The 26,845-nt window shown below is 42.5% G+C and overlaps 1 protein-coding gene across 1 annotated transcript in view; it reads left to right on the forward strand.

Moving 5' to 3' along the window:
* The window catches only part of KCTD1 (potassium channel tetramerization domain containing 1), a 92,037-nt gene that overhangs the window by 30,150 nt on the left and 35,042 nt on the right, over positions 1 to 26,845 (forward strand). Inside the window, exon 2 of the mRNA XM_049620316.1 lies at positions 15,722 to 15,900. Within this exon, the coding sequence (XP_049476273.1) occupies positions 15,722 to 15,900 (179 nt within the window). The remainder of the gene's footprint in view (positions 1 to 15,721; positions 15,901 to 26,845) is intronic.

The raw sequence follows: 26,845 nt of genomic DNA on the forward strand, positions 1-26,845 counted from the left end.
TACATTATTAGTAGATAAAATAATTCCAGGGATGGGATTTATTTTTGAGTCTTAGTTTGTATAAATGGTTGAGTGAATATTATTAATACTCAAATCATCTTCTCCAAGTGATAATAGGCCAGGAAGGTAAGTGCCTTTATTCTTGATTTCAGTTGATTACCGTTTAGTTTAGGATTTCCATTAGAAGGCCAGTACATTTTCAAATGTAAAGATTTAGAACTCATTTAGTTTGTTTCAATAAAAAACACTTTTCCAAGGAATGCTAGACTGACCTAGAAACAGGGAGCTAACATTTTTGTGTCAGTCACACACCAGAGTCTTTTCTGGCTTATTTGTCATATTTCAGAACTACAGAAAGGAGGCATGTTTTGGATCTCGAGGGCACTTCCGCTCACGTGGGGATTCTTTAAGCAGTGGCCCTCCAAGGCCATCATCAGGCTCAGGACCTTCTGAAGATGTGTAGAAAGCAGTGACCGCGAGATTTAATGTAATGGCCAGGCACATTTTCGTTCACCCAGTGTCTTCATCAAGATAGACGCTGTACTTCAAGAAATTTGAGAAGACTGTAAAAGCAGGACAGAAGGGAATTACTACTTATTTATTCTTGGTGGTCAGCAATACCAAAAGTTCTTTGATACACATTATGCGTTTCAGATAATGTGTATTATCTTTGCTAAGTTCCAGTTTCAGGATGTTTGTGCAGCCCTGCATAACACATAGTATAAAGTAGGCTGGGATTTCACAGCAAGTTGACAACCAGTGGACAATAGAGAACAAATAAGAATGGTTATATAAGCAACTTATATGTAGACCTGTATTTTGTAAGTATACCTTAGAAATAATCATGAAATCCTTTAAAGACTGTTTTTAACGTGTATTCATTTTTGACAGAGACAGATAGAGCATGAGTGGGAGAGGGGCAGAGAGAGAGGGAGACCCAGAATTCGAAGCAGGCTCCAGGCTCCCAGCTGTCAGCACAGAGCCCGACGCGGGGCCCGAACTCATGGACTGCGAGATGATGACCTGAGCCAAAGTCGGATGCTCAACCGACTGAGACACTCAGGCGCCCCATTCATGAAATCCTTTGAAACTAACAATCATCTTTTATAAAATCTTTAAAACCATTATTAGGAATAGTAGCTTGCTATTTATTTATTTATTTATTTATTCATTCATTCATTCATTCATTCATTCCAGGAACAAGGTAAATGCTTTTTATAACTTTCTACTCTTTATGTGAATTACGGATTTTTTTCACAGTAATCACGAAAGGTGTTGTTAATACTATCTTAAAGACGGAGAAACCGAGGGGTCCCTCGGTGGCTCAAGCATCTGACTCGTCATTTCAGCCCAGGTCATGATCTCACTGTTCGTGAGTTTGAGTCTTGTGTCGGGCTCTGTGCTGACAGTGCGGAGCCGGCTTGGGATTCTCTCTCCCCCTTTCTCTGCCTGTCTCTTGCTTGCGTTCACCCATGTGTACTCTCTCTCTCTCTCTCTCTCTCAAAATAAATAAATATTTTAAAAATGTAGGGACTGAGGCATAGAGGGTTAAATCACACAGCAGGCATGTGGTGGACTGAAACCCAGCACGCTGGCCCTGGAGCTCACGATTCCATTCTGCCTCCGTATACCATTGCTAAAGTGCTAGTAATATTCTTCCAAATAGAATTTATAAAGAGCGGCTGTCAAATTGTTAAGATTATACCATAAAATATTTTACTTCACTTAAAAACAGTATTACTTTTATTACAGAATAAATGTCCACCTAAGTTATTCTTAACGTCTCTCCTGGTCTCTGTGCTGAAGTGACATGTGGCTGTATTGGTGCATTGTGTTACTTGAAGGGTTCTGCCTGTTCCAGCCCTGGGTTAGCTTTCTGTTGTCTTCCCTTCTGCTCCCTATTCTCTCTAAGAAGGTGGTTTCTAACACTTTAGATGGTTATTGGAGACAAGAGAGAAATCGTGTGGAGGAAGGTGGAGGATGGAGGGGGCTTTCTATACCCACCTTTTGCATTCTCTTCTGGAGTTCACTGTCACATTCTTCAGCAAATGTTTATTGAGTGCCTACCGAATGCCACGCTCTAGCTGCTGGAGACTAGGATGCAGTGAACAGAACACCGTTCTGGTTCTCGCCAGCCTGCAGTCTGGTTGATTTCCAGGGGTAGTTCTGAACGTATTTCATTTGTGAAAAGCACTTCACCCGGTTTGCTGCGGTTTGACGCTCTTGTCCTGGTCGGCGGCCTTTTCATCATTTTTTTTTAAACCTTGGCAACACCAACACCACCAGCCCTGGCAGTTCCTTGGCAAGCCCTGAGCTGCTCAGTTCCTCGTGGCGCAGGTATTTTTACTGTGCAGTATGACTGCATCAGGCTTCTGTATTGGGAAGAATTATGCGTTTATTTCCACAAAATCCCTGTCACCTCATCAGCATTTAATGTTTCCTTAATTAAAATTTGTGCCTATTAATGCCACGAGATTGTGGGTTTTGTTTATTTTTTATTTGATGGATGGGATGAGCAGGTAACAAATCAGAAAAGCGTTTGAGGGCCACCTGCCCCAAAGGAAAAAAAATCAGTGAGGTCATTTACTGGAAGCTCAGCACTCAGTTGTAGCACCTTATAGACTTGCTTTATCATCGTCAGTACTGTTAATTCATTTTCTACTGTGTGCAAAAATTAAAAAAAAAAACGTTTCATTAAGTACTGTGGGGGAGTTGATAGGAAAAATAACTGGGTAGCATTCACCCCCAATTTCATTCTGATGGTGTTTGCAGGGCTTTAATTGGTGCCTGGGATCTTCCATTCCATGGGCTAACCCATTTATCCATGGGCATGTGTATCAGTGAACTTTCCACGTGGGTGAAGGATCTACATGGTTCTCTAAAAATTAGGCTTCAGCCCCACAGTCTTCAGAAGGAAACAACACATAGAGGGATCCTTCCAGTTTGTTATAGAGAGGACCGCAGCAAATTGCAAGACCTGGAGAAAAGCCTTTAAACCCTCCCCAAATTTCCTGCACAGCTACCCACGTAGAGGGACCAAGTAAGGTCCTAATATGGAATCAATAAGAGGATAAACAAGATGGGCAGGTGTTAGAAACTGACCTCCTGTCTATAGATAAGTAGATTCCTGGTTGGGAAATGAGATAAAACCAGTCCGGTCCACTCCACTCCCCACAACACGCAGGCTTTTCTTCCTCCTCGCTTTTCTTGTATCTCCTGTATTTTCCTTTCCATCAATTTCTCTTTCCATCTGCCTGCTGCATCACTGTCCCTTTCTCACCTCCTGCCCCTTTCTGTTCCTTCGAATCTTCTCATTTCTTCTCGGCCTGACCTCTGTCCCTGTCCTGCTTCCCTAATATGGACCGCTTTTCTTCATGCACAAAACTGCATTTACCCATCTCGCTCTGCCACCTCTGTGGTTGTCATAGCATTGCAGGCTGTGTCTTGTGGTTAAAGAACCATCTAATAAAATCAAGCTGGGGCTTTTAAGAATACCAAAGGCCTTCTGCTGCCCGTTTCTCTTCCCTCTAGCGGAAATGCTCCAGTGCGTCTGCTGCCACAGGCAAATGAAAGGCCTGTTTTCAAAGTTGGATCCAGGTCCTAGTGGGTCAGACACTCCCAGATTGCCCCAGAAGGAGACAGCACATTTGAGACAGGAGAATGCAGGCTTAGAGCCCCGAATATTTTGCTTCTGACTTTGAATCAACTACTTTTCTTTTTTCTTTCTTTTTTTTTTCTTTTTTTTTTTTTTTTTTTACCTTGGGCAGTTAATGTAAATATTCCTACCTCAGCTTCCTTTACAGAAAACAGTATGGCCCTTACTCTCCTCCCCCTCTGAACCTTTTGGAAGGCTGTGGGTTATGATTGTTCATAAGGCCTTTGGAGTTCTAGGATCTCACAGATAACTGCTTCGCATGCATGGGGCGCTAATGTAAATTCCAGGTATGATTTTTGTTTTTTCCTAACACATTTCCATTTTTGTACCAAACTTTTCTTGCCAATCAGGTTGATCTTTAAAAAAGTTGGTTTCTTGTTGGAAATGTGTTTTTTTTTTTTTTTTTACTCTTGTTGGTGTTTATTTTAAGCTACTTCTCCAAGAACACAGATGTCTCCTTTTACAGTGTGAAAATTGTAAAGAATAGCTCATCGCAGTAAAGTAGCGAGGAGGATGACTGTTTGGCTGCTGTCTTTACTGCTCATTCGCCTTCTTCCTAATCTGTGTTTTCAATGCTATCTTCTCTCCCATCTGCTGCTAAGCAGGAAGTTTCATCAGCTGATGTCCCCTCAAAAATATCCTGAGACACGAGGGTGCTGTGCTCATACCAGGCTTAGTGGTTCAGCTGTGGGCACGGTTGGGCCTCTTGGCCCCTTAGTTGGCTGCCGGCCGACCCATCGTTGGCCACCTCGCAAGGAGCAGAGCCAACCAAGGTAGCCCGTTGAGTCATCCCTACTTGTATTCAATACCAGTTCCCACTAGCAACTCAAACAGAATGACATGACTAACAACCAGGGTGACTCAAACATCTGGAAGGGGGTCAGTCTACATCTTCTCGTGGTAAAGATCCCACCTGCAGATTTCAACCAGGAGAAGCGTTTCTGGCAAACCACTAGACCTCTGGAGTGCCTATCCACGTGGCGCACCACCCTTTCGTCTTGGTGTGCACACACCGGGACTGCTTCCTTCCATCGCCCCCCATTTTTTTGTTTATCACCCAGTACATCTTTTTGAAAAGTTGACTCTGATTCTGCCTATAAGAGAGTGTTACTTGATTAAAAAACATCCATTTTCTATCACTAATACAGTTTTTTTCTCTTCCGGAAGGGGATCTCAAGCTGCTTTCAGACAGCTGTAGTATTTTAGAACAACACGAGATATAAATAAATAAACAATAGCCCCATTAGATGGCACCAAGTAAAGAATCTCTGAAGTAGGCATTCTGTTCATTAAGCACCATATTTTATTGGCTATTTCCTCCTGTTGGTGGAGGCAAATAAAAAGCTGTAGTGATTAAAATTTAATCTTCCTAATCAGCCAGAGCAAATGCTGTGACTGTTAAGGAATCTCTCTGTGTTAGCTTCTTTTTTTTTTTTTTTTTCTTTTTTCTTTTGCATTCATGCTTTAGGAATGCCTTTCATTTCATGACCGGTTCTCCTTGATTTCAAAGAAGATTTGAATTCCAATTCTGACCTCCTAAAATGCTAGCCTCCTTTAAGATACTTGAATCTCTATGGCGGATAGTTTTTAAAATTACAGCGTAGTAAGAAATCAGGAGTTAAAAAAGCATTCTAGGCCGTCTGGTCCAACAGTGTATATTATCAATGGCAAAACTGAAGCCAGGTAGGTGGCTTGCCACGGTCCCTGTCCCTCTTCAGTGACGTGGCTTGGGCTCTCCTTTGTCCCATCCTCTGAAATATGCTGAGTTAAGAAACGTTTGTCAGCGTCAGTAGAAGTACTGCAATGGTTCCCTCTTTTAAAAACTAATTGGGTTGGGGCCCCCGGGTGGCTCAGTCAGTTGAGTATCTGGCTCTTGATTTCGGCTCAGGTCATGATCCATAATGGGTGTGGAGCCTGCTTAAGATTCTCTCTCCCCCTGCCCCTCCCTCCTGCTTGTGCTCTGTGTCTAAAATTAAAAAAAAAAAAAAAAAAAAAAAAAAAAAAATTAAATTAAATAAAAATTAAAAATAATTGTGCCAGAACTTAGTATGATCCCCGTAACATGGAATTACTAAGTATAAGTGTTATTTAGCAGTAATATACTCTGGATTCATAAAGCCAAGTGCATCCCTTGCTGTACCAAAGTATTGCTTGCCCTCAAAAGGATTTGTTGAAGAGGGTCAATAAGTCGTTTTCAGAGCATTTAAAGGATGATTTGATTTAAATTTTTTTTTATTTATATGGGGATCTCTTCTCTTCAGGAACTGCCTGTGCATATGGCTAATTCCCAGAGAAGACTGTCAACTCCCTGAAAAATTCAATTCCACATTGCCCTAGCCTAGCTCCAAATAGAAGAGCCAGCCAACATTTTCTAAATGAATGAACAAGTGAGCAAATGAACTTTTTGAAACATCTGTTGTATAAGTTAGAGTAAGCTAGTATATTTTGAACGCTGTGTGTCCTAATTTTTTATTTTTTAATGCACAAAGGTCAAGCAAATAACCATCTAAGAATTTTAAGAGGAGGTTCCCAGGGATGCAATTAAGGTTAGAAGGAACACATTTAGCTTTTGACACTGCTAGACAAGGAATTTTTATGACCACATCCAAGAAGTCAATACGTCAAGTTTATTGTCTATTTCGAGGCAGATGTGTCCTGTAGTTAAGATCTAGGACTAGCAGTTAGAGGAGTAAATAAAATGCCAGTTCTCTGTGGTGGGGGAAATACACAGTGTGTGGTGGGGGAGGAGGAGTCCAGTGCTGGGCCAGCTGGCTCCTGCCTTCTGCATGACCACTGACCATCCTCCTAACCCTCCAGCCAGTTGTGTTCATTTTCAAAACAGACTGCGTGGAAGACCATGGATGGAGCAAGGTAAATCTGTCCCTTCTCTTGTGAAAGCCGGAGCATGGATAGCCTAGTAATGGAGCGCGGTAACCTTATCCTGGTACACAGTGACTAGTGTGTCAAATATCGCTGTAAATTCATTACTAGATAATTATAGGCTAAGCCGCTTGACCCCACAGTCAACTTCCTTCTTCGTGAAATGGTGATAATACTTAACATTGTGCAGGGGTTTCTGATTTCAGACTAGGAGGCCCTCTGTGAGCGTTAGGTACTGTTTCATTGCCAGCTTCTGCTGCCATTATGCATTCTCCTTCCAAGAGAACGCATGCAGGGCACCAACTTCTGGAAACGTGGGAGACATGCAGGTACATCTTTCCTTGTCTTGCTTTTGCTGTGTTTTGGATCTGGGAATGGACGAACTTGAGGAGGGCGCAGATGACCAGATAGTTCCCAGGAGTGTGGAAACCATATATTCCTGCACCATTCTTTCAGGATCAAACTAAATAGACTTCTGTGTCAGCTAAATACGAGCTTACCATGACCTGAGGCCCATTTAATTTTTGGTTCCACACATTTCCTCCCTGGCAAGAAAATAAAGGGAAAGGAAGCATTATCCGAAAATTTCTGTATTTCTTCATTCAGTCCTTGGTTTTAAAATGTCAGAAAAAAAGAAAAAATCCTGATTATGAAAGTAAAATATAGCAGCATGCCAAGAGTATGTACTAATTGATTTAATTGTACAGTTTTTTCTTCTTAAAAATTGTTTTTTAAAATTTCAAGAGTAATAAATGCTGTCATAAAGCACAAGAGAATAAAAACAAAAATAAAATTTGTCTGGAACATCATTACATAGTCCTAACCCCTACTAATATTTTGATGTTAATTCAAGAATTTTTTATTGCACATACACATATCTTTGAAAAATAGTCTTTTCCTGTGGAACTGTTACAGAACCTACTTTTCCACTTGAATGCTATGTTTTTATTTTTATTTATTTATTTATTTTTTAATTAGTAACATTCATGGGTGCTTGGTGGCTCAGTTGAGACTTGACTCTTGATTTCGGCTCAGGTCATGATCTCATGGTTCCTGGGATTGAGCCCCGTGTTGGGCTCTGTGCTGACAGCACGGAGCCTGCTTGGGATTCTCTCTCTCCTTCTCTCTGCCCACGTGAACACACTCTCTCTCTCTCTCTCTCTCAAAATACATAAATATTTAAAAAAATAAAATAATTAGTGACATCCATAGTTGAGCTGTAATGTGTATTTTAAAATACTCTGGTGTTTTACATGCATTTAAAAATATCTAAGAAATCTAATTTAAAAAATAATCCAGCTATAATAAGCACAGCAAAGTTCTATCAAAATATTCTGTTTTTTCAAGTTCGCTTTCCTTCTGGGGGGAACAAAAAGCAGAGAAATTTTGGCAAATAGTTGTTCTTTTCATGGTCCCAGCTCAGTAATCTAATAAGGGAGCTTCTCAGATACATGTTTCATTTGAAAAAGAAAAAAACAAAAAGGCATGTTGAGGGCACGCACCACATATCTGGCAGAGATTGTGCATTGAAATAGATAAACATTAGGAGCCCCTCCTCTTGGCCAGCAGCAAGAAGAGTAACATTTTGCTGTTTCAGATTAGGAAGCAATTGCAGATTAATTTAACACAGTTGCTAGTCATTTTGAAACAACTTTGAAGCCTCCTATTTTTGATTTCTGGGATTTTTTTAAATCTGTGAAATTAAGATTTTTGATCCGAAAAGGAAAATCGGTACAATTCAATTGCCATTTCATTTTATGAACATAACTGTGCTGATTTCATTCTCCACTTCCTTTCATACACTTGTCCACGGCACATAACTAGCATCTTGTTATGCTCTGTCCTGTTTTCTTTTCACTTACCTGTACCCCACAATATAATCCTTTCATCACTGTAAAATGCTGTTTTTTTCACCTGTGAATCTTCCCTCCTCAACTATCTCTAAAGTTCTCTGTATTTCTCCGTTGCTCCATAGAAGTCTTCTCTGTACATCTGGTTTACTGCTCTGTGAGATTTCATTTTTCATGTGCAGAAGGAAAGAAACTTCCTTTGTCCTTCTCTATGCCAAGCCCTGTACTATACTCCCTCACAAACATGTCTCACCCGATGCTGGCTTTATCTCTCTGTAGGGTGGGAAGATTTAGCCCTGTCTTAGAGATGAGGAAACGAGTCTGATAGGTTTGGAAACTTCTCCGAGATCACACAAAGGGTAAGGCCAGCTGAAAGCAGGTCTCCAGTTTCCAAAACCAAGGCTCTTTCTCCTGTGCCTGTAGGGTGTTCTGTATAGGTAACTTTTATAGCTGTATAAAGTTTTGAAAGTTGTCTTACCTTAAAAACATGTTTTTCTTTACTATTTTTGGACAGGAATCTTTCTTCAGTATATTGTGTACTTTCCAGTCTAAGTTAGGGGGTTTTTGGGGGGATGATGTCATCTTGAATGATTTTTGTAAGTAGCTATTGTCCTATGGGCTAGGAAACCAACGACTACATCTGTTATAAATGCATGAATTAAGAGTAAATAGGTTCTGTGAAGTTGAAGGGGGCTCCTATGATAACGTGAATGGAAGATTTGATGTCAAATTTGGAGGCTTAGAAGGCTTTGGGGCCTAATTCTCAGGTGTCTTCAGAGATTGACAGAAACTGTCCTCTAAATAAGTTACATATACAATACTCACAGACTTTAAAGTGCTGGTGGGTTTTTGTTTTTGTTTTTTCTGTTTTTTAACTCATGTGAAATTATAGGAGTTTTTTCTCTCTTTTCTCAGGTCATTCTCCTATTTAGTTAAAGTCAATAGAGGCCATAGAGATTGAATGTGGTAGGAACCCAATAAATATTTCTTGAATAAATGAAGAAACAAATGAGATCTCTCACAAAATACGTTGACATTGTGGTTGAGAATCTTGTTATACCATTAAGTAACTATGATCAGTAAACTGAAGTTTTTCTACAAGAACCGTCATTATGAGTCCAATAGGATTGTGTCAGTTCTAAAATAACACTCTGAAGGCAACCATAGATTTCCATCCCAGGAACTGGCAACATCCATGCTTAAGATACGTTGAGTACAGTTTGGGTACCCTAAATGGTTGGCCAGCTATCAAAAAATAGAATTCATGAGAACACTCCAGTCTCCAGGCATTCCATTTCATGTAATATAGATGCTACTTGAGTCTCTCTCTCTCTCTGTCTCTCTGTCTCTGTGTGTGTGTGTGTGTGTGTGTGTGTGTGTGTGTGTGTGAGAGAGAGAGAGAGAGAGAGAGAGAGAGAGAGATACTAAGGTTGAAATTTGTGGAAAAGTTATGATTTGTGTTAAATTCCTTCACTCCTCTATAGAATGTTATGAATTACAATATCAAATAATATAGATAAGTATTTTACTATTGACATGCTTTTCTGGAAATATCCCTAAGACACCTGTTTCTTTTCCCAGTGAAAGAGGTAGTGTAGTCCAAGATAGTGAAACGTGACATAAGACAGGGGCATGCATTTTTAACAAAGTCAGTCATTCAAACTTTCAGTTTAAACTTCAGCTCATTTGTTCCAGGCAGTGCCCCTGGGGCTCCTGTTTGAACAGCACACAACTAGGTTAGATTTAGAAGGCAAATTTTTCATTAGCTTCTTTTGAAAGATGCCTGAAGTCAAATCCCTTGAAGGAGTCTCCTACCAAAAAAATTATTGCTGCTTTGTTGGGTAGGTGAGGTGGATGATTAAGCTAAGGAAGCCTCAGACTGAAAGCAGCCAAGAAATGGAAACTTTAAAGGTAAGCTGATCAACATGCCTGGAAAATCCAGGCATATGGGATAGAAATGGGGGAAAGAGGAATTTGAAATACAATTTCAGATGGCTGTTTTATGTCAAAGTACCATAGTCAGATTTGGTTTATCCTAGGAGAGGAAATAATAAACATCTTTTTAGTTTTTAAAAAAGGTAATATTTCACAGAAATTTAGATGAGTATTTGAACAGCATGGTGTTTTGATTGGAGTTTTTCCCAAGATTATTTTCGGTTTATTTTCTTTTTAAGTAGAACTTAGAGTAAAGTGAATGAATAAATCTTAAGTGTCCACATGCGTACAACTGTGAAACCACCCAGATCAAGATTTAGAACTTGTCTAACTGTCCAGAAGGCTCGTTCTTTACCCCTCCCAGTCAGTAACTCCCACAGGTGGCCAGTGTTCTGAGCTTTGTCTTCATGCATTCATTTTATGGTTCATAACTTGGTGTGAATGGGCATATAGGACATGCCCTTGTGTCTGGTGCCTTTTCCCAGTGCTCTGTGAGAGCCATAGATGTGTTTTCCTCACTGCGTGGCTATTAATTTATTTTCATAAAATCAGTAAATAGGGAGAAATAGTGCTGTGAAGTCATGAACTGTCTGTATTCACTTCTGAACTAACTCTGCTTCTCCATTTAAACATGGCTGTGGGGCGCCTGGCTGGCTCAGTTGGTAGGGCATGCAACTCTTGATCTTGGGGTTTGTAAGTTCAAGTCCCACGTTGGGTGTAGAGATTACTTAAAAGTAAAATCTTAAAAAAAAAAACAAAAACCTTGTAAAAAATAAATAAACGTGGCTGATAGGTTCAGGTCTGTCATGATTTGGGCTTCCATATATTAAGAAAAATTCAAGGTAAGCCTTTACTGTGCTATCCAGTGGTACAGCCACTACCAATGTGTGGCTATGTACATTACAGTTTAAATTAATTACAGTAACATTTAAAATTTTGTTTTTTAGTTCCACTAGCCACACTTCAAATGCTCAAATAGCCACATGTAGCTGGTGGCCACCCTACCAAATGGAGCAGATCTAGAACATTTCCATTCTTGTAGAAAGTCCTGTTGGACAGTGCTGTTTAGAAAGCTGGCTGTTGGCTGACTTCCTCTTTCCTTTCCTCTTTTCCAGACATAGGATGTTGTAGTGGGTTTTCTTTATTTTTTTCATTGTAAGTTGTCATTTACTTCTGTGGTTCTCAGGCCATCATCTTACAAGCTTCTGTTTCCTACATTGTCCCTCTAGACCTTGGGGAAAAGGTAAGTGGGAGAATTCTCACAACATGCTATACTTTTAATTTCTACAAACTACCGTGTGCTCTCCTACTTCAGGGCCTTGGCGATACTGCTTGGAACCCTTCCCAGCAACCCGCTCGCTGTGTGTTGATTTCTCATCTATCAGATTTCAGCTTAGACTGTCTCCAGGGGACCTTCCCCATCCCTCCTCCCAGCCCCCAAGCCTAGGTTACCGGCCCCCTTGATTCAGCCGCCACAGTAACATGGCCTTTCCCTGCTTGGTAGCAGTTGCTTGTTTCCTGACTTCTGTCTCCCACCAAACGGCGAGCCCGGTAAGGTCAGGGACCAGTGTGTCACGTTCCCTGTTGTATATCCATTTCTTGGTCGAGTGCCTGGCCCTCAGGAGAGGTTAGTAAATATCGTGGAAGGAGGGAACAATGGGCTGCACAAGAAAGGGCCAATAACCAAATAGCTTAATGTTAGGGTTCTTCTCTCCTAGGTGTAGAGTCCGTTCCAGGTGGGAGTTTATCAGAGACAGCTTTCTGTCTGGGCACCTTACAGAACGCTGGGCTGTTTCGTCAGGGTGATGATGGCACAGCCAAGGCATTTGCGCCCTTTCTGGTTAAAGTTTTTGGTTTGCCTTTCATCGGAAATAATTCTAAGAGATATCCAAACTGAGATGATGATGGGTGAACAATCAAAGGGAAAGGCAGATGGGGAAGTGGAGTTGAAAAGTGGTCATAATACGGTAGAAAATTCTGCATCTGGCAGCTGTTCTGCATCTGGCAGCTGTTCATGGCATCACAGGTGACGTCTCACCAAGCCAGATGGCCTCACAGGGAGCCACGTCAAGGAAGGGTATTCTGTCAGGATAGGTATCAGAAACCCCAGCTCAAACTTGCTTTAAAAAGAAGGAGATTTATTTTCCCAAGTAACAGGAAGTCTTGAGATGGGCTCAGAGTTGGTCGTTTCGGTGTGCCAGCAATGTCCGTGAGAACCCAGTTCTTTCCAGCTCGGCGTGGCCACCCTGGGCATGGGCTTCGTCCTGAGGCTGGAAGGGAAATGGGGGCTGCAGGTACAGGCCTCCCATCTGGGCCTCAGAGACTAGAGAAAGAAGAGAAAGCCATTGGCAGGGGAAGGGGTTGCCAGAATGTGTCAGAGGAAGCATCTGGAGTAACTGCAGTAGCTACGGAGTATCCACTGGAAATGCCAAGAGCTTCCAGCCCCAAACATCCTCTGCCCCCATCCCAGCCTATGCATTTTAGAAGTTCTTTCAGTCTGCACCAGTACAGAAAGCAGTGAATGAAAACCCTTTACTCTGTTAGCAAATACCACTTAATGCCTTAGAAGTCATCTAATGGGGACGCACCCAGACCAGGGAAGATTCCCAGAATGGAGAAAGAGAGCAGAGGAGGTAAGTCAGGGGGCTCAGGAAAGACCAGTTCTGAAACTTGGGAGCCCTGCCAGAGTGAGCCTGAGCGTGGCAGTCAGAAACCCCTTCCTGGCCCTTAAGGGTTAATCCCCCGCCCACCCGCCGCTGAAGAAACACTGGCTTAATTTTACATTCAGCAATATCCATACATTCATGATTTACAATGTAAATGGTATATATTCTGGGAAATCTGGAATCCTTCAACCGATTGGTTATGCTTTAATTTTTTTTCTCCTTCTTCTATAGACCTCGCAGTGTTGGAGCTGTGCTGAATGAGGTCACAGTCTAACTACAGTATTAACCCTGCAAATCTGTTCATTTTCGCCTGAGCACCCTCAGGCAGGATACAGAATGTGTCCAATTGAAAACCTATTACAGGCGCTGCAGTCCATGATGGGATGAATTGTAACAGGGTGGAAGGTACTGGGGGGGTGGGGAGGGGGTGTCTTTAGCCAGGTAGGAAGTATCTCTCAAAAGCAGAGGTTATGTGATTGCGTTTTGAAAGGAAAAATCTTGTTCTCTCTCACTCAAATTTTAAAACGCAACCTTTTTTTTTTTTTTTTAACGTTTATTTATTTTTGAGACAGAGAGAGAGCATGAACAGGGGAGGGGCAGAGAGAGAGGGAGACACAGAATCGGAAACAGGCTCCAGGCTCTGAGCGGTCAGCACTGAGCCCGACGCGGGGCTTGAACTCACAGACCGTGAGATCATGACCTGAGCCGAAGTCGGACACTCAACCGACCAAGCCACCCAGGCGCCCCTAAAACGCAACTTTTAATATTCTCAAATCTTAACTGTTTTATATTTTCTACCAACCGTGTCTGTCTTTGTATTTCCCCCCATCCAATACCTCTTCAATTTTTCTTCTCTGTGTGCTACAAACATCCTTTTGTGTTTTTTTTAATACCTTTTGCATTATTAAAAATATAGAGGAACATCTAAAGAATAATAGAGTGAACACCCGTGAACCGACCACCCCATTTAAGAAATAAAACACTAGCTCTTTTCCTAGGACTGTTTCTGGGCCCTGTTTAATTCAGCATGGAGAAAAGCACAACACAGATGGTCAGCGTTTTGTGTAAAGGCTCAATCGCCACCGCATTCATGGTGCAGAAACTCAGCTGCAGAGTTTCAGAAAGTATGTGCATTTGCTGTCTTGCCTAGACATGTGGTTAATGCTAAGTAGTCTAACAGTTGTGCCCCAGGTAGCTCCTAAAGCTGTTTCAGATCATAAAATCTATGATGTTTTGCAAATTTATATTTTATCATGCTGGGTTTTATGCACAAAAACTAGATGACTTCCCCTTTATAATCTCCATCAAAGGCATTTTTCAAAATCCCTTTATTATGCCTTGTCACTGGCTTTGCCACGCATTGTTTGCATGTTTGAAAACAATCTCTGGCTAAATTATAAATCTGAGAGTATTGTTGTGGCGTTAGCCTTGCAGAACTGAGGGATAAATGCTATTTTAACTTATTCCTCAATTGTAGACTCTAAATATTTGACCCCTTCATTGAGTGCCAGAGACCTGACTTGACTTGTCTGTGGTTTGGGCCCTATCACTAAGAGAGTGATAGACCATGTTTGGATAGTGTTTGAAATATTTATATTGTATCAATGGAAAGGATATAATATTTTATTTCCTCAAGAGTACAGTTCCTTCAACATGTTCTCGCTGCCCCAGTGTGATGTCCTCCATCTGCTCTGTTGGCTCACATTGTACCTTTAAAAAAAATTTTTTTTTAATGTTTATTTATTTTTGAGAGAAAGGGAGAGACAGAAGTGAGTGGGGGAGGGGCAGAGAGAGAGAGGGAGACACAGAATCCCAAGAGGCTCCAGGCTCAGAGCCCGATGGCGGAGCTGGAACTCGTGAACTGCAAGATCATGACCTGAGCCGAAGTCAGAGGCTTCTTAACTGACCAAGCCACCCGGGCGCCCCTGCTCACATTGCACCTTTGCCTGTGGGGCTTCTCCATTGACACCTGCCCTATTTCTACCTTGGGAGCTTGATCACTTCAAGAAGTCTGGCATAGAGAAGAGCAACTTGCTCATGCTCATAAGCACATACTTACCACTGAAGGGTACAGTCTTTTCCAAGTGTCCCCAGACCTTTAGTCTTGTACAGAGTGAAGCAGGGAACAAATGGGTAGAGTGTGTGTTGATTTTTTTTTTTAATCTCTTGACTGATGAACTTGGGGTGCCTGTTTACAAAGTTGCTTTGAGAATGTGTGCTGAAGGCCAGGTTAGTCATACCCTCATTTTCGTGATTTAAAAAATAGAAATCGAGCATAGTTGCAGAACACAAATGCTGAAAGATCTGTATTTATCCCAACTGCATAGCAATAGGGAAGTTTCCAAAGAGAAGGATAAAGCCTATGTATTTTATTTAGATATGGGTTGTTTTAAGTGTTGATTGTCTTTTCATTTGGAATGAGGGTAACTCTCCATGTGCCATTTAGCAGTTGTTAAATGTGAGAATTCATTAGTAAAATAGGCGGTCATAGAGCTCAGGATGATTGGAAGTGAACATTAGTTCGGCTCCTTGATTCCGAGCTTGGGAAGTTTTCCTTTCTTTGTTACAGACTTTGTGTTTCTAATATTCATTACAACAAGAGTGAGAGCCTGCTGATTTTTCAAGATTTTATTACCAAAAGAATGTCAACACTAGTCTCTGGCTTATTCTTTATGATGCGTGTGTTTCCTTTCTCTCTACCGAAAACGTGTCTAAACTTGCTTATCTCTCTGTAGGACAGTCGGCCCAATATGTCAAGACCTCTGATCACTAGATCTCCTGCATCTCCACTGAACAACCAAGGCATTCCTACTCCAGCACAGCTCACAAAATCCAATGCGCCCGTCCACATTGATGTGGGCGGCCACATGTACACCAGCAGCCTGGCCACCCTCACCAAATACCCCGAATCAAGGTAATCCGAAAAATGGAAAAGTCACACTCGGAAGTGCATGTATTTGATGATCTAACTGTTTTTCCTTTGACCAGCACAGCAGCGTGGACTTACTGGGGCCGGGGCTAGAGCACGAGGGTGCCGTGTGGGCCCCCCGGCCACCCACGCTGCTCTTGGACGTGGCTGTCAGTCTTGTCCGAGTCAGGGCTCGACCCACAGCTTAATCAGGTCCACGTAGACATGTCACATAGGAATGGAGTTCTAGGATATTTTGCCTTGCAGAGATCTTCAGGTTTCTCAATGTAGTACAAAAGGAAGGATGGGGGCGCCTGGATGGCGCAGTCGGTTAAGCGTCCGACTTCAGCCAGGTCACGATCTCGCGGTCCGTGAGTTCGAGCCCCGCGTCAGGCTCTGGGCTGATGGCTCGGAGCCTGGAGCCTGTTTCCGATTCTGTGTCTCCCTCTCTCTCTGCCCCTCCCCCGTTCATGCTCTGTCTCTCTCTGTCCCAAAAATAAATAAAAAACGTTGAAAAAAAAATTTAAAAAAAAACAAAAACAAAAAACAAAAGGAAGGATGATTTCTATTGCTACTGGCTTTTCTTCTGTCCTTTTCTAAAACACTTCCTGATCAGTTCTTAAGAATTTTCTAGGAGGTCATTTGGTGCGCCAACTTGTGAGCTAGAGAAAAAAAATGAGAGGCTCTTATCAATGGGGCAGTATATTTACAACACAATGCAAAAGTCCAGGAAGCCAAGATAGTCTTGTTTAAAAAAAAAAAAAAAAGGCCAGTGGGACTTCTGAGGGATCAAGGCAGATAAATAAATATAGAAAGTGTCTGAAGAGGGAGCACGGTTTACAAACAGGCATTATACAGTTCTGCTTTTTTTAGTCTTTCTCTGTTACCTGATATTCTATGAAAGGTAGAGAAGAAAGATAAAATTTTCTCTCAGTTTCCAGATTGAATTTCTGCAGCCAAAGTGAAATGATTTTTTTAAAAAACAGATGACCATAGGGGCACCTGGGTGGCTCAGTCGGTTAAGCGTCCAACTTCAGCTCAGTCTCACAGTCTGTGAGTTCGAGCCCCGCGTCGGGCTCTGTGCTGACAGCTCAGAGCCTGGAGCCTGCTTCAGATTCTGTGTCTCCCTCTCTCTCTGCCCCTCCTCTGCTCATGCTCTGTCTTCTCTCTGTCTCAAAAATAAATAAAAAACATTAAAAAAAAAAATTTACAAAAACAGATGACCATTAATTCAATGACCAAAAAGCTTTATATTTTTAAATGAAATGATTATATCATTCAGTTATTAGTATTATTGAGTCCCCACTTTCCCTAAGTTCATTGTGACAGGTGCTACAAGATCATGCTACATGATGGCTATATTTTTAAAGAATATCATATAAGGAAGTAAGGTTTCTTTTTAAAAAAAAATACTTATTTCCATTCCTTCTAATCTAATACCAACATCAAAGAAAGAAAATCACCACGCCTCTTCAGATGAACACTTAATTCTAGGGGGCAAGCCACAAAACGTACATGAGCCGAAAAGCAAATCCTTAGCTGTAGCAAAATTCACTGATCTGATCTGGTGGCCTTTTGTTTCATTCAGTACAATTTTTAAACTCTGATCCGGGAGGGAAGTTAATAATGACCCATGTGCACACGACATAAGTAGTAGGTTTTCTTCGAAGGCTCGTTGCAGCTGGGGGGTCTCTTCCTACTGACTAAAGCCGCACGGGGGTTTGGCATCCGTGAAGCTCCCCCGTATCACTTAGCCTGTTGCAAGGGTAGAAGGTAGAAATGTGTTGGAGGCGCTGCTTATTCAGTTCCTCTCTCCAGTGATTTGCCACTTTAGAGACCTCGAATAGGTGTCTTACTTGGAGAGTCTTCCTCTGGCCCCTCTGCGTGGGCATTTCTAACAGTCTACTTTCAGTCCCTCGTTGTCCACACCCTGAGACAGGCATCGCATTCCACGATCTCAGTACTCCGGATACACCATCTCATATGGCAGCCCCTAGCCACATGCAGCCTTTGAGCACTTGAAATGTGGCTGGTCCAAATCAGAATGTCCTCTAAGTGTACAATTGCACTGGATTGTAAAGAATTAGTGCCTACCAAAAAAAGTAAAATATCACAGGCATACAGTCTCTCCTTTGCTGTCCTGCCCACTGTTCCCCTGCTGTGTATTCAACAAACTTCTGTCTTCTTTAAAAAAAAAAAAAAAAAAAGCAACTCAATAGTTTTTTTATTATTGATTTCATGTTGGAATGAGAATATACTGAATTAAATATGTCATTAAAATTAATTTCACCCGTTTCCTTTTACTCTTTCAGTGTGGCTACTAACAAACCCAAAGTTACATACACGTCTTGTGTTTTATGTCTGTTGGACAGTGCTGACCTACACACAGATTTTTTAAAAATCTAAGCAAACCCACTTCTTCCCCAACCTGATACGTACATACATGATAACTTGAATTTCTCTTTCACCAACTTCATTAGAAAAGGTGAAATTGTTCGTCTTCCTTTCCCGATCTTTCCCCACACAGCCTCGCCACCACTGGGCCACAGTGTCATGGGAGAAACATCAGAAATACTTCATGGTTCATTAGTCCGCACATTTAAATGCTGATGCTGCCATTTAGTACTTGTTTGGCCATGGATTGGTCCAATTTCTAAGCGTCTGTCTTCTCACTTGTAAAATAGACACGGATAGGTCTTCTTGCAAGGTTATTGAGAGGATTAAATGTGATTACTAAAAGCACGCCATGGCCCTGTGCCCAACGCATAGTATTGCCTTTATGCTTAATCTTCTGCCAAACCCAGCAATTGTTTCTTTTCAAACTGCCTTCCAAATTCCAAATATATCCCCTTCCTTCATTTCCTAGACCATGGAAACAGGCTCACTTTTGGGTTCTTGCCTGAATGACTGCAGGCTCAGGGGAGCCCTTGCCTGCACCTTCTGGTCCTTTATCTTGACGCGCCTACCTGTCCCAGAACTGCTGAGCTGTTCTAATATCATCTTGATCGTTAGGAGATATTCTTAAGCATATGTTAAGACTCGGAAACAAGCCTTATAAAGTGACTTCTCTGTTGCTTATACCTAAAGCAGATGATGCTGGTTTAGATGTTGAACTGACCATTCTGCTCCCTCTTGTAGTGTGTGTGTGTGTGTGTGTGTGTGCGCACGTGCGCATTTGGCAAATAATCCAGTGTTCATTTTGAGGCAGCAGTCAGTCTAAGGGGACCCATACATAAATTTTTGTAGTCAAAGATACAGGGAAGGAAGGGTTTCATGCTTTTCTTATACATGTCAGTTACTCCTCCCACCTTCTGGGAAAATCTCTTGCATATCTTCACCCCTTGGGGATAAATCCTAGGAGATTAGGTTGCCTATGACCATAGAGTTACAAATAGCTCCAACTCGAGTTCTCTAGATTCTAGGGTAGTCCGAGCCCTTCTCCCACTGTGGAACCATTCCCTGCCCCCTCGCCTGTCAGCACACCCTGGTTCCTCTCTCACTTGCCTTTTCCTTGGTGTAGCCCAGAGGAGTGGACGGCTTTTTCCTTGGTTTTATTTTCTAGGATTTCAAGAAGAGACTTGTAGTATAAAAGCCTTAATTTGTTTATAACAAGTGATCATAAAAAATGTAATGTCTTTCTACAATTTCAAAGGTTCTACACAGAGCCTTTATTCCATTTTGAAATGTTTTATATGACTTTTCATCCTGTCTCTATTTATCGCCTTCTTGGCTAAAGACCACCCGTAGAACATAGTCCCCAGAAAGTGGTACAATGGACCACACAGCCAAACATTAGAAGCACCTGGGAAGCATTAAAAAGCCATACATGGTCCTGCCCCAGACCAATAAAATCAGAATCTCCATGAGTTTCCTAAGAGATTCTGACTTTCACCATCTGGCTTTGAACAACACCAATGTGGATGGTCCCTCCAAGTGAACATAGGCTTCTTTCTCAATGACTATTTCATGCTATATCATAATGGCTATTAAAAAAAAATACGTTTTGATCTTTATTTCTTTAATTACCAAGGTTACCTGTTCCACTGTGTGTGGGTACCCCTATGCTTTGGTGTTTTGGGTGGGGGGAAGCTTCTAAGCCCTGAGTTGGGATTCAGTAAGCAAGTTGACTTTTTACATTTTACATCAGAGCTCCTCACACACATCATTATTCACATTCATTGTCAGGTGGTTTCTAGCTAAAGGGACTGAGGTTTCAAATTAACTGGAGCAGGTGCATACATCAGTGATGTGCTGTGTTTTACCGATGTTTTGTGTAAGATGCAGAACAGCTCTTTGGAGGGGTTTATGAGACCGAGGCTAATCCACACCCCCTCAGGGATCAAGGAGATAGATCCCTTGCAGAGTTGCTGACAAGTCTCCAGTTCCAGTTGCTGTTCTGAATTGTAATCACCGAGAAAAACACCTAGTTCAGATCTGCAAGAACAGTACATCAAATAAGTAAAACAACAAAAAAAGTGAAAAAATATATCACTATCATGAAAAGATTTTTAATGGATTTTATAAAGAAGATAGAACATATCTTACCTGACAGTTGCTAGCTTGATTGATAAATTATAAGCATCTAGACATGGGAGGTGGGCCTCACCTGTACTCTTGCCCTGGGCCCTGCAGATTTTAAGGACAGACCTGATAATGTCTGATTTAAAAATCTAAGGCACCCATTATCAACATCATTGATAACAACAAAGTCTAGGTATCTAAATAATTTGTTATAAATAATTAAGATTGGTACCAAATTACATGACATCTTTAAAATCTCCTGTATTGCCACTGAAATATCTTCATGGCTGTGTGTGTGTGTGTGTGTGTGTGTGTGTGTGTGTGTGTGATATTAAATAAACTTTCTTTGCTTTAGAAGACAGTCTGGGTGGCTTGGTTGGGCATCCGACTTCGGCTCAGGTCATGATCTCACAGTTTGTGGATTCGAGCCCCGCATCAGGCTCTGTGCTGACAGTTTAGAGCCTGGAGCCTGCTTCGGATTCTGTGTCTCCCTCTCTCTCTGCCCCTCCCCTACTTGCACTCTGTCTGTTTCTCTCAAAAATAAATAAAACATTTAAAAGTTTTTTTCAAAAAAAAGAAGACGCAAGTCTGAGTTCAAAGTTAGGTCCATTTCATCCTTTATTATCACCTTGCACAAAATGGAAGCTCACTATTAATAGCAGCTATATTGATGGTTGTTCACATGTGGACTTTTTAAAACTGGGAAGTGGGCTGTTATTGCTAATGAGTGAAACCTACCAGGCGGTAATAAGGCAGGGAGGGGTCTTGACTAAAGAGAGCCCTTCAGCCACTGACCCAGAGGTGCAAGACAAGATCTCATGTTACAGTCCTGAGCCATCCGATCTGACCGCTTGACGGAGCTTTTGTGTATTTTAAACCCAGTACATGAGTTGACTCCCACATAAGTAGATTATGCTAAATTGGTCTCTCCTAAATAGCAGCAGAGTTACTAAGCGCACTGGCATATGTAGGTAATTGCAAAACTCAAGAGACCGGGCTTTCAGCCTCACAGTCAACACCCATGGCCACCCAAGGGGTGTGTGTATTTGGGGCTTTAGAATGGAGATGCCAAACACGTGTGCCTTGCCAGTACTGCTCTAGCTTCTGGCATGCTTCACTCTCGACGTGTTAGCCATTAAGGCATGGTTCATGTGGAGCTGCCCTGAAAGCAACGTCAGATGAGCTCGACATTAAGGAATTGGTGCATCCACTCTCAGGACGGCTGAATTCTAATGTTTGGATTTCCGTGTCATTGCTGTATGCCAACCTAGGGAGTTTTCTGCAATCCTGCATTAGGGCTGGGCATTCTGTGCCGTGAGTCTGTGACTTCACGATTCCAATTTCACATGACAGGCCCTAGACACGAGTCCAGTCCTGTTATCATGCAGGCCCGCGATTCAGGATTCCAGCAGAAATGCCAAGAAATCAATGCATCTTCCTTGCCACACAGTTCACTGAGCTTTCTTTCAGAATTCTTGCAGGGCACTGAGTAGAAGGCTTTTTATTATAACCTACCCTTTAGACTAGAGTGATTTAAATATTTTTTAGGTTAATTTATTTTGACAGACAGCACGAGTGGGGAGGGGCAGAGAGAGGGAAAGAGAGAATCCACACCATTAGTGCAGAGCCCGAACTGGAGCTCGAACCCACAAAACCATGAGATCATGACCTGAGCTGAAACCAAGAGTCAGACACTTAACCCACTGATATACCCAGGCACCACAGATCAGCATGATTTATAATGCAATGTCTATCTCAAGTTTAAAAAACTCACAGTGGGGCGCTTGGGTGACTCAGTTAAGCATCGGGCTTTGGCTCAGGTCATGAGCTCACAGTTCCCAAGTTCGAGCCCCACGTCGGGCTCTGTGCTGACAGCTCAGAGCCTGGAGCCTGCTTTGGATTCTGTGTCTCCCTCTCTCTGCCCCTCCCCTGCTCATACTCTGTTTCTCTCTGTCTCTCCCTCCCTCTCTCTCTCTCTCTCTCTCTCTCTCAAAAATAAATAAAAATTTAAAAAAAAATTTTTTAAACTCACAGAACAAGTTTTTTGGAGGGAGTGGAAGTCATCCTGAGATAATGTAGCCCCAGCAGAGGTGGAAAGAGGGGGCACATCCCTGCCTTGAAAACCCCTATGGAAATGCACCAAATGAGGACAGTCTCTAACCAGTGGTGAACAGTGTTCAGTGTTAAGATTGGATGATCTTTTAAAAAAGGAAATTAGTTTATGAGGAGGGGAGTGATTGAAAAGGAGGGAAAGCATCTGGCAAAGGAAAAATGGAAAGTTTCTCCAGGGTGATAGGGGCAGTTTTCCTCTTTTCTGTCTCTTGCCATGTTATAATATTGCTTTTTCAGAATTGCTCTTCAGTTATATAGGCAAAGACTAAATGAAATCAGCTTCAAAAGACTTTTTTTAAAAGTTTCTTTTAATGTTTATTTATTTTTGAGAGAGAGAGAGTGTGAGCAGGGAAGGCAGAGAGAGAGGGAGACCCAGAATCCAAAGCAGGTTCCAGGCTCTGAGCTGTCAGCACAGAGCCTGACTTGGGGCTCAAACTCACGAACTGCAAGATCATGACCTGAGCTGAGGTCGGACACTTAAGCGACCGAGCCACTCAGGTGCCCCAAAAGACATTTTTTTTTTTTTTTTTTTAAACAGTGAAACTGGATTTTCTCTTGAGTGCCGAAAAGCCAGTAACTTCTACTCCTGGCGAATTCGGCAAACTTCCTTCGCCACTTGGGAACAGAACCGACCTGGCTTTCCTAGTAACCTAACTCATAAAGTCTTGTCTCAGAGGATAACTCACAGACAAATGTAACCATGCTATAGTACCTGTATTTTTCCCTGTCCTTGTGTCCACTAGAAGATTTCTTCTTTGCTCCCCAGTGTGCGGGGCATGTACTGGCCAACAGAAGTCCTTGCTCTCTTGAGGTTTACATGGGGGAGCTGGGAGGACAGATGATAAGTGAACAGTCACTAAACGGTATTTGGGTTGGTACCAAGTGACGTCGTAAGTAAGAACACCACCCAGGACAAATACGCCCACTTTGGGATATAGTTTGCCCCCTGTGTTGAGCCGAAAGATAACTTTATGCCTACCTATTTGCTCATCTAAATTTTCAAGACAAAATCTGGCTTACGTGTGAGTGTAGATTTAGAAGTAGATTTTTGTCACTTCGGTGTTCCGGGTCGCCCTGATGGTGACTCGGTTTGCCTATTCTGAGTTCTGTGATTCGTCTCCTGCTACGTGGTGTGCGGTGAATATGTATGTTCACCCCTCATCTCCGGCGGAGGGAGATGCAGAGTGAAGTCTACTCTCTGGGCCGTGGCCGTGGCACAGCTCCAGGCCAGGTCGTGTTCCGATCGCCGCGCGGGTGGACTGAGCCTGGCACCGTTCCTGATACATTCTATTTCATTTTCCATTTGTGGGACACTGAAGTTATACTTGATTTTGACCAAAATAGAATTAAAAAAAAAAAATGTGGGCAGAAGCCCCTTGGTGGCAAATCATTAGCCTGCTCCTGGTGTGGACCGTGGAGAAGGCGAGGGCCGCCCACCCGCCTCAGACCTGTCGCGGCCGCCGTGCGTCAGATAGCAGAGCAGTGAGGTGGGGACGCGCGCTGGGTGTCTAGCTTGAAGCATCTCAGGGCCGGACTGTGGGTCACGTTCTTGATTTCTTCTGAACTTCTGCTTGCCCAGAACTCAACGCTATTGGAGAGAAACGCTATCCGTGGAAAGCTGTCTCTCACTTAGTCTCCATCCTCGTATTCTTGTGCTTTACGGCACCTACCACAGAGTGGGCGTTCAGAAGTTTGCCTGATGTACGAATTTTTGGGTGAAATACTGTGTACGGAAGCCAGGCCCTCAAAACAATGAAGGGCACATAACTGAGTAAAGCTGTTCGAAACAGTCAAATGTAAAGGGCTCATTATCTATATTTCTCATCTAACGCGCAGCAGTAATCTCAGAGTTGAGACTGTTATTTAGTCCAGTGTATAGATAAAAATGCTGCAAGTCTGAGAGGTCAAGTGACTGACCAAGATTGTCGCTCCCACTCTGACTCCGGGCCCTTTGTGGCTTCCTCTTTTATAGCCTTGCTTTCAACCCTAGGGGCATGTTAGAATCAGCAGGAGCTTGAACCAACAAACCTGGCCCTGCCCACAGTGATTCTGGTTTCATTGGTCTGGAGCAGGGCAGGGGACATCCTGATGTTTCCCACGGCCAGGTATGTAATCCTTCTCACCACCTGCCAGAACTATGTTATAAAGGTGGTCGTGAGCCAAGAGGGCAGGTCATTCTGGAGTAACCTCAAGCCACTTATTCTTTTTTTTTTTTTTTTAACGTTTATTTATTTTTGAGACAGAGAGAGACAGAGCATGAATGGGGGAGGGTCAGAGAGAGGGAGACACAGAATCTGAAACAGGCTCCAGGCTCCGAGCCGTCAGTACAGAGCCCGACGCGGGGCTCGAACTCACGGACCGGACCGCGAGATCATGACCTGAGCTGAAGTCGGCCGCTTAACCGACTGAGCCACCCAGGCGCCCATAAGCCACTTATTCTTAAGGTGGCCTTCACTAGGGTAACGTTAGGACTTAATGGTAGGTCTAGTCCAGTCGGAGCAGCAAAAACGTGCATGTCTTTTTCTTCAAGGCAGAGCCTAGAAAGGGATTTTCTAGTCTAGTTACCTGAAGGGAAAGAGTAAAGAGAGGGGAATAAATCAACCAGTCAACAACCCAGATGCCAGTGAACCAGAGGAACAGAAGGGGGACACCTGCCTTCCGAATGTGTTCCTCCAGCTGATACCTCCTCCCTGATAACCCCCATGCCAGAGTCAAACATGCAGATATCTGGGCCCTGGTCACCACTCAAGCGACTTGTATGTCAGGGTGTGAGGGGAATCTGCAGTTTTTGTCAACATCAGGCAGTCCACCCACAGCTCAGAGTTCAGGTGCCAGGTCTACAGTGAAGCAGCGTGGGGCTGGTGGTGATATGGCAGGAGACGGGGTCGTTAAAGAGAGACTTTGTTTATTGATTCTGGCTTGATTCTTGGGACAGTAATACTGACTACTCCTTTTGGTACATCGTCATGAATAATGTCATTGAGAAATGCCAAGGTCATTTTTGCTCTGTGTTTTTTATTGTATTTTCCTTCTCCCCTCATCATACAAGAAAGTACTTTATGATAATAAACTCTGTGTTCTATGTCCTTGTTTGAAAAGTTCATTAGTAGATAACTCATAGAAGATTCTGGTAATCTTTCACAAGGTTACACTCCACTCTGCTGTGTCTTGAGAACAATTCCATTAAAGGGCTTAGAATTAACACTGTTATGTCACACAACCCATCTTGTGAATCTCCCTATGACTTTGACTCCTCAAACGATGTACTTTCTAAACAAACAAAAGAAATTTGTGGTTTCTGTCAGTCATATAACCATGCATGATGGAGTGCTTCCTTTGAGACCTTCTTTATGGCAAATGAGGACCAGCATTGAAACATTTTAGGTTAATTTCCAAAAGACAAACTGCATTTTGGTCCCACAGAGAGCTCTGTGGGCAGGAGAATTACACCCCCGTAGCATTATTCGTGTGTCCACCCTATAGCCCTTGACCTTCACAGAGATGTGGAAAATCTTTGTATCAGAAAGGAAACACCCCTGTGTCAGAACACCTCACACAGTAAGGTGTCTATGCTGTGTGTATTCATGACTGAAATAAAACAATGAAAGTTATTCTCAAGTTGGGGGGAGTCTTCTTTCTTAAGCCAGTGCAGAAAATACCCCCCCCCCCCCCCCCGCATAACTTCCAAGCAGAAGCATCTGTGATTCAAAACCAAAGTACTTGATGTTGTAATTCGCATTTGAACTTTGAGAACTTTAAAATAATAGAAGGGGCACCCGTGTGGCTCAATCGGTTAAGCATCTGACTTCAGCTCAGGTCATGATTTCACAACTCGTGAGTTCGAGCCCCACGTCGGGCTCCGTGGTGACAGCTCAGAGCCTGGAGCCTGCTTCGGATTCTGTGTCTCTTTCTGTCTCTCTGCCCCTCCCTGGCTCATATTCTGTCTCTCTCTCTCTCTCTCTCTCTCTCAAAAATAAATAAACATTAAAAAAATAATAATAATAGTAACCCTCAGAAAGTCACGCTGAAGGATCCTTCATGGGTCCACTGAGCACACAAATGGTCTCTACTGAAACCTGAGGTATGTTAATAGAAAAGTCTGCTCCACTGTATCTGCCAGTTTGTTCTATTATCATTATATAAATAACCCATTAAAATGTCATTTCTTTTCAGTAAAAAATGCAGGATTTATAGCTTCAGCTAGATGAATTATCAATATTCTGCCCCTGAAAGATTACTCTCAGGATGCTTGGAGGTAGAAAGTACCTTTATAATAATAAACTCTGTGTTCTATGTACTTGTTTGAATAATTGTTTGC

This window comes from Panthera uncia, assembly GCF_023721935.1.
Source record: "Panthera uncia isolate 11264 chromosome D3 unlocalized genomic scaffold, Puncia_PCG_1.0 HiC_scaffold_8, whole genome shotgun sequence".
In the NCBI taxonomy this organism is placed as follows: domain Eukaryota; kingdom Metazoa; phylum Chordata; class Mammalia; order Carnivora; family Felidae; genus Panthera; species Panthera uncia.